Source organism: Photinus pyralis, unplaced genomic scaffold (genome assembly GCF_008802855.1).
Source record: "Photinus pyralis isolate 1611_PpyrPB1 unplaced genomic scaffold, Ppyr1.3 Ppyr1.4_LG9, whole genome shotgun sequence".
NCBI lineage: Eukaryota > Metazoa > Arthropoda > Insecta > Coleoptera > Lampyridae > Photinus > Photinus pyralis.
This window is the reverse complement of record NW_022170878.1, coordinates 1462152-1473900: the sequence shown is the minus strand read 5'-3', so window position 1 is coordinate 1473900 and position 11749 is coordinate 1462152. Positions and strand designations below refer to the sequence as shown.

The following is an 11749-nucleotide window of genomic DNA, read 5'->3' as shown; positions in this document are numbered from 1 at the left end:
ACTTACGTATACATAGACGGAAAATTTTATTCTTTAAAATTTGCTTAAAATGATCTACAATGTCAACATTTGATAAAATTTTGTCCACAAAACGGCGATCGCAATTATATCCACCTAGCTTAAGCGAGTTATGCGAAAAATTTGAATTGCCCATTGACGGGATGAGTATCAGACTTTAAATTAGCAGGATAAATTAGCACAAAACATGAATAAAATCAAATGTTTAAAATATATATGTTGACACTCCAGCGTGAAGTTGGAGTGGAGTGTTATCAGAAAAAGTTGAACTACTGATTACCCTGATGAGCACAACATTTTTAATTAGCAGCACAAATTAGCACAAAATGAGCACACAATTATGAGATACTAGGAACTTAATTCCTTTCAAGACGACACCTCCTTTTTTTATTCGTTCACATTTTTTACATCTGGGATTTCAGATTTATTCTCCAGTGCATTCCAGTGTCAAAAAATTCTACCTAAGAAATGATTAGCTCTCTCGTGCCATTCAAAATCAGATTATAGGCACGAATCACGTCACGACGAGACCGGTTTAGTTGCCTTGGCTTCCTACAGAGCGGAAGGAAGGAGAATGAGAAATAGTTAACAATAATTTAATACCTCACAGCGAATAAATATTATATACAACATAACAGCTATAGCCCCCCCCCCCCCAATTTAAATACTCAGAAAAAATTTGCGCCTAAATAAAAGATACGCAATCAACAGCCATACCGCAACTCCCCAAACATTTTCAAAAAGCGTTCCGAAGTGAGTCTTGAATCCGTCACCGTTGGGTGACCAACGAATTGGGAAATTATTAAAAGCGAGGTTATGTCCGACGTACATGAGGATCGCGTTCATCCCCGCGAAGAGAAAAGGTTTTCCAGACCAATACCTCTTGACATCCACGAGCACGTAACAAATGGCCAACGCTAAGAACGCAAGACTGGACGTAACTAACACGAACGACAGCGACCTGTAATGGAATAACCGTTTGAGGTGGTCATCTGGTGCAATCTTACCAGAGATGCTTGTTTAAAGGAATTAGGCCCTCTTCCCTCGAAAATCCGCAGAGAAATCCACCACTAAGTCCCAAAACTGTCGACCAAATCATCCAGCGCAGTAACCTGGAGGTGTGCCCTTTGTAAAATAAGATGGTTGCTCCAGCTTGGCTGCCCAAATAGACTTGTATGGCAGATGTGATACAACCTACAACTGATTTAAGTGCCAATTTATTAACCGTCGACCTTACCTAGGATTCCTTCAACTTCGAAGGCGTCCCCCTTGTAAATCTCCCGCAGGACAGAGCCTTGGTAAATGTGGTTGCCGAGAATCAATCGGTCGATATACCCAGCCGCGCCTCCAGTACACCCCACGTGGCTTCCGTTGTCGTGGAGGCCCCCCGGACCCAGGTAACCTCTGAAACTGAGCTGTCAAACCACATCGGCGCACATTGCGCAAACCTGGCACAGTTCGAAGCGTGCACGAAGAAGCTTAGCATACCGTGCAGTACACCCAACAGAAACACCACAAACCACTGGTGCCTCAGCGCGTAGACATCCATCCACATCTTCACGCTTTTCTTTTCGACAGGCGGGTCCGAGTTCACCAAAGGTGGAAAGGCGAGGAACGTGGTGCCCACTATCAGGTAGCAGACGCCGAACCTTTGCAGAACACCAAAGATGCGCAACGTGTCCAAATTACGTCCGGAGCCGAGGAACAATCCCAAACCAAACAGAACGCAGGATCTCTACTTGGAAAACTTTAGGTTATGAAACGACTGGAGGGCGTTACCCTTAACACGCCCAACAAGGCCTCCTTTCTCTTGACTCCGCGTTTGCTCATCGACTGACTCGAGATGGGCAAGCACACGCCCATGATCCACATGAACCATGGGAAGACGACGTCGGCCAACTGTAGACCGTTCCATGTCGCGTGGTCGAAGAGGGCGTAGCCACCACAGCCAAAGTTGACCAAGATCATCAGCGAAATGGTAATGCTGAAAGGCGTACGATTAACCAATCGATTGTGCACTCACCGTGCTTACCCTCGGAAGGTATCCAGAGAGATGACTCTGCTTCTCTGCGTGCACTGCTTTGGGTCAATATCGTGAGATGTTGTCTGCCTTTCGACTGGCTTGGTGTACACCTTGAAGATGTAGACGAAGTTGGCCGAAAGTAAAGCGACGAGGGCGTAGATTAGTACAACGGTGAGTATCGCTGCGAAGACTAACACGTGGAAATTGAAGGTGATTTGCTATACTTACGGAAGTAGATGTTCACCGGGTCCTTCAGCGTCTTTAGTTTGCACGTGCTCCCAATTGTCAGATCGTAAACGCCAAATTCGCCGAAATCGGGTGAAAAGCTGCACAAAATGGTCTCGTTTGGTGAGCTCAGTATACGCCATGTCTTTTCGAAGCGTGTGCTGATCACCATGCGCCCACTGTCAATTGTGCCCTCCTTCGTGAAAGGGCACTGCAACAACGCGTTTCAGAAACGGAAGGTGATGGTGGTAAAACTTACCATGTGGCACTCATTGTACACGGTGTAGAGATGGAGTGGCCCTGGCAGTTCCGAGGTGATGTTCAAGTAGGCCTCGTCCCGGCCCAGTTTGGACATGTTGAAGTTTTTGAACATTTCGGAACCGTAGTCTTCGATCCAGGAGCTTATCGCCATTTCGAACTGTTCCACCTGTAGCGATCGGAGATATGCGGTTATCTCTCAATATTGATATTTAAGTGAGTGCTAGATATGATGAGCGTGTTACTCATACTCGACCATGAGTTTGAGGACGAACACATTCAAAACTTTGTAATAATTGCCAATTGATGCATCGGAAAACATCACTTCCATTTTTCACACTTTTCTAAGATGTTGACATCATAGCTCTAAGCTTTCACCCTAATCCGCATAACGTAAAGGATTGCAACATGAATCAATGAATCTTGACCATGGCACGATCAGATTAGACATGAAACCATGTCACAGTTCTACATTTGCAATGTAAACCTTGAGCTTTACCAAACCTCAACTTCGCTCCATAGAGCCCGTTCCACAACAGTGGTCTCAAGATCGACCCTTGGGGAACGGCTCCATCCACTTACCCTCTCTGAAGGTAGTTCTGCCTTTATCATCCTGCTGGAGAGATAACTGTACCGGGTGTTCTATTTAAGATAGACACTTACGATTTTCGCGACCTTGAGCCATCACAATCTTGCTCCGTTTGTTTTTGGGATACGGGGTGAAAGCGAAAAGTCCGACTCTTTGGGATGTTATATTTAACTACCAATGTAAGCTAGAAAAAGAGTAAACACTGCCTTCTTTAAATATTTATAAGTCCAGTGGCGTAGTAAAAAAAGGACCAACTTTTCTACGACTTGATCGAATGTTGGTATTTTTTAAAATCAAACCCTTTATATAGGTATCTTAATTACTTAGAAATTATTAGCACACAAAGGTTCTGTTTTAACTGCAAGTATGACCGATAACCTTTTGGAAGGTGATTATTGTCTCTCTTATTAAGGTTGAAATTAAGTTGCCAAAAAACTCATTTATTTACACATTTTTTCGAAAAAAAACAACTTTGAATTCATGGGGAGGAACGACATTTTATGACATATCCCTTTGGCTAAAATCGAGATTACGTTGGTAGAGCAAAATCCTCATTTATTTACAACTTCCGTCGGAAAAAGACAAAAAACTTTGTTGTCGGTAGGAGGGGGGGGGGGATTGTGTTTTCTCTTTTTAGTGAAGGTCAAGATTGAGTTGGTAGCGGTTGGTAGGGAAAAATCTTCATTTATTTGTAAATTTCGTTGGAAAAGACACTTAGATTTCTTGGGGAGGAACAGAATGTCATTGGTTAAGGTCGAGATTAAGTTGGTAGAACCCGTGTGGTGGGAGCACCCATCGGGCGCGTCCCCCGGGTGGAGAACAGAGGGACGCTCATACAGACACCTGCATGATCGTAAAGTGACTCGTGCCTGGACGTGGGTCGTGACGATTATAAATGGCTCATCAGGGTAGCGACGAAGGTCGCCGGGCTCTCAAAACGGGTCCGGTAACGGCGAAGACCCCTCGAAAAAGGGGGCGGCTCCAACGCAACACTTTATTCAAGGACCTGGTGGTGGGCCATCTCCTATTCTCAAGAAGAATATGACGAAGGCGATGAACACTGCGCCAAAGCCTAAGGCTATGTCTGGGTCGCTGGCTCAGGGGGGCAACTCAGGGACCAAGCGTCTCAGATCGGAGGGAATCACCCTTCTCGTGCATCCAAAGTTGCGAGTGCACCACTAACCTATGGGCAAGTCGCTGCGGCGGGGCAAAGGGTGGCCTATATTCCGGTGTCGCACGCACCCGGAAGTGGACATACCTGAGACTCAGTCGAGGTGCATTACGGTTGCATTGAATGCGGTCGTTGACGAGATGGAGGGGGATCCTTTTCTCGGCTAGCAGGGTTACGGTGGAATTCGCAGGGTATCATTGTGGTCGAACGCTAGCACCAGTTGGACTGGTTGGGGAGGACCGGCTTTCTCATTAGGTCCTAGTATGGCGCGTCTCTGAAAGTTCAGAAGCCTCCCTAAGGCAACTACATTGAAGCGCCTCCAAAGGAAAATCCTGGTTTCAGGGCGAGCCTATGGAGGACGATCTTGCGCATGGAGGAGTCCGGTAGGCTTCTCCTCGTATTTGATGTCCATGAAGCAACCTGTTGAGCACTCCAGCGGTAGAATTTCTAAGCGCACGCGGAGGTCCTGGTTGCGCTAGGGAATGGAGGGGGCTTCGTCGAAGTAGTGGGATCCAGTGCCGTTGCGACAATACCTCGGTATGGATCTCGAAAGGGCGTCGGAATTTCTACCGGCGGCGCCTTCAAAGGTGGAAAAAGATGTCGACGAGCTTTTGGCTCGTGTTGGAGTCACTAGGGGAGGGGGAAACCTAGTACATCAGTGACGGACCAGGTAACTTGCTTACAGGGCAATTTGTAGCACAGTAAGGGGGCGACTTGTTTAATATGTCTGCTGAGGGGGTAGCCCTGGGAGCGTTGGTAGATATGAAGGGTGCGTTTAACAACACCACGTTCGATTCAATTAGTGAGGCCGCTGAAGACTTTGGCATTGATTGGTCAATCGTAAGATAGCTCGAAAACAAAGTCATTATACCTCCAATCGGGACTACTGGAGATGAGCTTATCGGTTCCTAGAGGGTACCTGCAGAGTGGAGTGTTGTCTCCACTGCTGTGGTGCTAGATGGGCCCCTCCGCACTCTGAACAAGGACGAAGCGTGTACACAGAGATACGTGGACAATCTCGCGATTATCATAACTGGACAGATTCTTAACCTCGTAAAAGAGCTCATGCAGGGCGCTCTTGAACAGGTGGATAGGTGGTGCAGTGACCATGGCCTCTCCGTTAACCCAGAAAAGACAGTGGTTGTTCTATTTACGCATAGAAGAAGAGCGGACCTTACTGAGCTCACTCTTAGGGGACGTCAACTGGGTCTGGCCAGGTCATTAATAGGCCAGTAAATGACGGTTTTGGCGTGTAATTTTTCGCACCTTGACGGATTTGCTTGAAAATTTGGATTTAGGTTCCTCTAACCTCTACTTCAAAGGTGAACTTGGGGTTGCTTTTACGTGTATAAAAAAGATACGCTCAAAATAAGTTCGGAAATTACTAAATTGAGTAATTCTAGGCAACTTTTTAGCGCATTTTTGGTAACAAAAAGGAGCTTATCATTTCACTTTGTCCGGCTGACTGGCTGGCTGGCTGGCTGGCTGGCTGGGCGGATTGAAAAACTTTTGATCTAGACATCGTAGAGAGGTCCGGTTTTTTGCATTATCTCCGTCTTGTCGAGTTATTGGCGCAATGGACATTCATTAAGCCCGTAGTGGTTGCGTTTAATTAGAATTTGCGAAATAACTAACGCCGCTTGAAAACTTGTCCGTGCGTATATCGATTTTAAGCCGATCCGATTGACGTTAAGGAATGGCTTTTTTATAAAATATACTTTTGGCATTGCCTAACTACGGTCACTAATATGACTTATCTAGGATAACTACTTCAAGGTGAAAACTAATCAAAATCATAACACGGTGATGAGTTTTACAGTTTGTGGTATAATTTTGGTTAAAAATATCGTATCCAGGTCTGAGCGGTTTTTATCGTAACACAACGAAGTTGAGGTAACGCTTATGTGCTCGTGTTTCCGTCCGTCCGTCCGCCCGTCCGTCCGTCCGCCCGTCCGTCCGTCCGTCCGTCCGTCCGTTCCATCGAGATCTCGGCCCCTGGGACACCTAGAGACTTCGGGTTTTCGCTAATTGATAGCTGCTATGGTCTATATTTGCCCATTTCAGACAGTTTTATTGCACTCTCTATTTTGCGCAGACTGCGCATTGCCAACTTTCTTATTTATGGAGATATTTCTTTGAAACATTTCACACATAGTGAAAATTATGTAGACATGCGCAGTGACTGCGCAATGCGAACTTTCCTATTTACTGAGATTTTTCTTTGAAATTTTAACCACACATGCTTCTAGTAAAGGCAAACATTGCGCACATACTAAAAATTATGTGTGCGCATGCCCAGTCCCTGCGGAATGGGACTGCGCAATGCCAACTTTCCTATTTATGGAGATATTTCTTTGAAATTGGAACCACAGATGCTTCTAGTAAAGGCAAACATTTCGCAAATAGTAAAAATTATGTGTAGACATGCGCAGTGACTGCGCAATGCCAACTTTCTTATTTATGGAGATATTTCTTTGAAATTTTAACCACAGATGCTTCTAGTAAAGGCAAACATTTTACACATAGTAAAAATTATGTAGACATGCGCAGTGACTGCGCAATGCGAACTTTCCTATTTACTGAGATTTTTCTTTAAAATTTTAACCACAGATGCTTCTAGTAAAGGCAAACATTTCGCAAATAGTAAAAATTATGTGTAGGCATGCGCAGTGACTGCGCAATGCCAACTTTCTTATTTATGGAGATATTTCTTTGAAATTTGAACCACTGATGCTCCTAGTAAAGGCAACAACTTGTTGATTGCAGCGTTATCGGAGATCGGGGATTTCATTGAGGCAACTGAAGACGTCTTGATTATGGGAGACTTTAATTTCCCATTAACTGTCGGAAATCGGGTAGAGAAATTTCTTCAAGAGAAATTCAATATAGTGATCATCTCTCCCCGAACAGAGACAACGAATGGCGGAACAATAATTGACGGACTTTTTGGCAAAATGGTCAACTACACTGTTGATTGTTCGGTTTACGAGTCGTACTGTTCATACCATCGTCCAATTATTATTAGAGTTCGTGAAAATTAATAAAGAAATATATGTTTGCATAAACCTTATTTTATAATTAAAATTTTCTGATAAAATACTGATTGCTAATGCAATACTGATCCGTCACGCCAAAAATGCGCTGAAGTCTCATCGATGCACATACGAGGACTTTTGTAATTTTTTCTATAGAGTTTTTTCACTAAGTCAATAGTATTCGAGTTGGTCTATATGTATATGAAGTCTGTAGACTCAGTAGAAGCAAAGTTGTAGCTCATGAAAAGTAGGTTCTCATTCGTCAAATTCTAAATCGAGTACTTCAACGTGAAATAACCAAAAAATGAAGCACTTTTCGGGGAAAACTTATGAATACTTTTTTAAAGTGTTTGAAAAAACTTTCCTTTTTGTTTTTAAGAAAAGTTCCTAGCATCAAAACTAAGTGAGTTACGCTCAAAATAAAGTTGATCCTTTTTTTTTGGTAAAAAAAATCGACGAAATCACTCCCTAATTAGCACCCCAATTGTAAATAAGCGTTACCGCTTTACAGTTTACCTTAATTTTGTATTGTTTATATGATCTGTAAGTCCGACCGGTGCAAAGTCCTTATTTTTGAAAAAATGTAGTTTTGAAGTAAAAAAAGTTTTGAAATTTTGAAAAATTGCCTTTTTTTCAAAATAACTTCAAAAGTATTAGTGATACTGTAGCTTTTGTTTTTCTGAACATATTGCTTCTTTTTGTTTTTCTGTAAAACAAAAATTGGTTAAGATATGGCTGTTCAATGTTTGCATACACTCGTCATTAGTGACTCATTCGAGCCCTTTCACTACAACCCCTTCAAAAATAAGGGTTAAAAAAATTAGTTTGAATAATCTTATATCTTTTTAAAAAACCTACAAAATGGTTTTTTAAAGCACTTCGTAGCTTAAAAATTAATCGATTTATGAGTAAAAAACCAATCACATATTTACTACAACTATTCGAATTTCTTCGCAAGGGTTTGTTATTGTAACGGTAGAAATTATGTGGTAAAAAATAAGACTAGCAAAGAAATCTGAATTTAATGTTACTGTATAATTAAATAATCTCAAATCTTGAATTTACAATTATATGATTAATAGGAGTAGTTTCCACCCCTAAAAAATAAAGAGCAACCAACGGCACCAGTCCAATTTTGATGTGGAGGGTAAGAATAACCTAAATCCAAATTTTCATGCAAAACAGTGGAGTCAAAGTGTTCTATGACATTGTTTTAATTATAACTATTTAAAAGATGATTTGAATCAATTATCCGCTTTAATTTACAATTATACGATTTTTTTCTAATAGGGGTAGTTTTTTCCCCTAAAAAATAAAAAGCAACCCTGGGTTTATTTAAGGTTAGAATATAAAACAGGTAAACCAAGATATTTCGAAAACTATCAGAGATCTGGGTTAAGACATTATTATCAAAAGTTGAAGGTTTTTGGAGGAGCTAAATAATGACAGAAAAATATATAGAGTTCCATTTAAAAAAAGTGCGATTTTTTAATATGAAGTTTTGCAACTTTGGACCTACCAAAAAAAACACCCTGTAAGCTATATTTTTAATGTTTCATAGTAGATGTATTTATTTGACTTTTACTTAACCCAGGATAAAAGATATAAAACCTGGAATCTAAATTTAAGTAATAATTTTGACAATATACTGACGCTTGCAAATGCCCAATTTTTCTTAAAAATCGAATTACCTTTAAAACTACTAGCTTTTCGCATATTAATATAATCAAAAAGACGTACAACTACACGTAGAATTCAAAAATGCATTCAAATGCAGGGGGTTCTATTAAAAAAATTGTACCATTTGGATGCCCTACTTTGTGGGCGCACCCTGTATAATTCTAAATATATTTAAAATGTGGAGAATATTCAACCATATCATAATACAAAAGCACTCTATCGAAAATCTTATCTTAAAGGCATTAAGTTACTCCGCGCAATCGTTGACTCACCCTGTACATGGGGCTTGAACCGACTAGTGGCCAGCCATGCGCAGGGCAATCTACAGGAAGCAGGTGGGAAAAGGTCAGAAACTCACCTGTCTGGGAGTCACTGGGGTCTTAAAAACCACGCCAACTTTGGCCATGGAGGCACTTCTGGTACTAGTGTCTTTACAGTTAACTGTGGAAGCAGAGGCTCGGAAGGCTTCCATATGGCTCAACGTTTGGGACGAGTGGAATGATCGAAGCGAAGCAGCCTTGGGCACTGGCCCCTCCTAGCTAGAAGGGATGTGATCGGGACCGAAGAGTTACTCTTCCGGAAAAGGAGCAGTGGATGAACCCTGGGATGAACTCAGATTGCCCGTTCCTCAAGCCTGAGAGACTCGTGTGGTTTACAGACGGGTCCCTAACGGATAGGGGAACGGGCACCGTTATTTCATGCATAGATCTTAGGCTTCCTAAGGCATCCATAATAAGCATCTCGTATACATATGCAGCGATAGTCAGGTCACGGCGAGGACCCTGTCAGGTTCCGATCGGCTATGGCGCTTGATTGCAGGCGAACTCTAGATAGAGGTGAGTCTAATAAGGTAAGGTTGATCTGGGTGCCAGCGCACTGCGGAATAGGGTGCAGATGAAACTACCGAGCATGGGGTCTGTCACTGATGTGACATCTTCATCAGAGACAGACGTCAGCTCCTCGATCACAGCTATCTGGAATCGGGGAAACTGAAGCAACTTAGCCTAAACAGCGAAGTTGGTAGCGCAAAATCTTTATTTATTTACAAATTTTGGGGAAATATACCTGGATGAGGGGGAACAAAATGTTTGGCCATCTCTTTTTGGTAGAGCAAATTTCGTTGGAGAAACCAAAACCAAAAGGCATTTTCCGTTTATGGGCGAGGGGGGGGGGCAAAATATTACACCATCTCTCCTTGGTTAAGGTCGAGGGTCGAGGTCATTCCTCTTTTATTATGGTTGAGATTAAGTTGGTAGAGCAAAATCCTTATTCGTTTATAAATTCTTTCGAAAAAAGACGACAATGCATGGGGAAGAACAACATTTTATGCCATCTTCCTTTGGTAAAGGAAAATCTTCATTTATTTCCACAGTTCCACTGAAAAGAGAGAAAATACTTAGCTTTCATGGAGAGATTATGGTCATTGAATAAACATTTTTTTTTTCACTACTAGCGTCTGGTGACATGATTATTAACCTTTTTTCCACTTGTAAAGTACGCTTTCTCGGCATTTGTTCAAAGTGGTTAATAATGTGGACATTATTAACTAGTAGTCAATAATGAGAACTGTCACGCTGTCACTTTTAGAAAACACAACCCGAAATTTCGCTCAATGAACGTTTGGACAAGTTCTCTAAAATGAATAATTGCCACCCTCTGCCATTTCCAGAGAAATTACATACCTAAAATCGGATCGGATTTATGGCTCAGTGGTAAGAGCATTGGGTTATAAATCCGAAGGTCGGGTGTTCGAACCTGGGTTGAGGTGAATTTTTCATCTGTGGCGGAGATGGAAATTACCTTAGGCCAGTTCCGAGCATTCTACCGGCTACTCCGAATTAGGTTTTGCTGCAGTTTTCCTAATTCGTAAGGTACCGGAGTAGTATAGACCATCTTAAGACCTTCTGCAGAGGCACCTCTAAATAGCATTATGCGGGTCACTCTGTAATTGGGCGTATGCCTGTTGAGGGCCCAAAACAAGAGAGGGATAATAAAATAAAAAAAAAATAAAAATAAAAATTATCACATTTTGAAAAAATTCGAACGAAATTACTCTTTGAAAATATCTCAATGACAGAACAAAATACGGCCTGTTTGACTTGTACTTCCACACAGTTGATTGACATGTTAAATTAATAAACAAAAAATTCTGTCCAACCGTTCACTTTCTCATCAATATAATATGTTAATTTAGAGGACTTCAAGTGCTAGTAGTGCAAAAATAGTAGGTATATATACCACGGTAGAGAAGTCTATTATTGCCTTCGCACCTTACAACCCTCGGCGCAAGCGCCTCGAGATGTAATTTTGGTGCTCAGGCAATAATACTGTACTTCTCTACCTTGATATACAGGGTGGTGACTTGCGTCACGCATCATAGGGATTTCAAAGTAAAATTCATAACATGCGATTATTGGCTCCCCAAATTATTTTAGAGCAAAAACGTATTACGGTTTTTTGTAGAATAAAATTTTTTACGCCTATAAACCGACTATAGATTCGCCGAAACGATTCTCGTTTTTAAAAAACGCGAAATTTTACAAACTATCGACTTTATTGAAAAGCGTACAGACAAGGAATGAAATTTAAGTCATTTTACATTAATATGAAATTACAATCTGTTGATCTTGCTTTCTCGTTTCCTGGGAAAGGTGGTGCTGATTCCGCGGTTCTTATGGGAAACGGCTACTTAACTCCTCCCTCCTTAAGCTTCGAAAATAAGGGAATGAATTTTCGAAGAGGGTTGTCTC

The 11749-nt window shown here is 41.8% G+C and overlaps 2 protein-coding genes across 4 annotated transcripts in view; both read right to left on the bottom strand.

Moving 5' to 3' along the window:
- Nucleotides 1-647: 647 nt before the first annotated feature.
- On the bottom strand, nt 648-10178 carry LOC116180842 (heparan-alpha-glucosaminide N-acetyltransferase). 3 transcript variants are annotated; one of them, XM_031500978.1, is made up of 11 exons: nt 9358-10178; nt 3188-3297; nt 3107-3140; nt 2526-2693; nt 2270-2477; nt 2051-2222; nt 1798-2002; nt 1467-1753; nt 1256-1422; nt 1026-1212; nt 648-979 (listed from the first exon to the last, which is right to left on the bottom strand). In XM_031500978.1, exons 1-11 carry the CDS (start codon nt 9469-9471, stop codon nt 679-681), a joined length of 1953 nt encoding a protein of 650 aa, XP_031356838.1. In that variant the 5' UTR covers nt 9472-10178; the 3' UTR covers nt 648-678. The 3 variants fall into 3 exon arrangements, with proteins under 3 accessions (XP_031356838.1, XP_031356839.1, XP_031356841.1); XM_031500979.1 differs by having other exon boundaries at nt 3107-3137; XM_031500981.1 differs by lacking the exons at nt 3107-3140; nt 3188-3297 and having other exon boundaries at nt 649-979; nt 9358-10173.
- Nucleotides 9768-11749, bottom strand: part of LOC116180672 — a 6416-nt gene continuing 4434 nt past the window's right edge. Inside the window, exons 2-3 of the mRNA XM_031500778.1 lie at nt 9904-9973; nt 9768-9841 (exon numbers count right to left, since the gene is read on the bottom strand). Coding sequence (XP_031356638.1) covers nt 9768-9841; nt 9904-9973 — 144 coding nt within the window. The remainder of the gene's footprint in view (nt 9842-9903; nt 9974-11749) is intronic.

What these genes read in the sequence shown, in the direction of transcription:
- LOC116180842 (XM_031500978.1), bottom strand. Translation starts at nt 9,471, where the DNA reads ATGGAAGCCTTCCGAGCCTCTGCTTCCACAGTTAACTGTAAAGACACT. An exon ending in CCCCAGTGACTCCCAGACAG is followed by an intron (nt 3,298 to 9,357) that starts GTGAGTTTCTGA and finishes CTCTTTTTCTAG; the next exon opens with CTTACATTGGTAGTTAAATA. An exon ending in CACGCTTCGAACTGTGCCAG is followed by an intron (nt 1,423 to 1,466) that starts GTTTGCGCAATG and finishes GCTCAGTTTCAG; the next exon opens with AGGTTACCTGGGTCCGGGGG.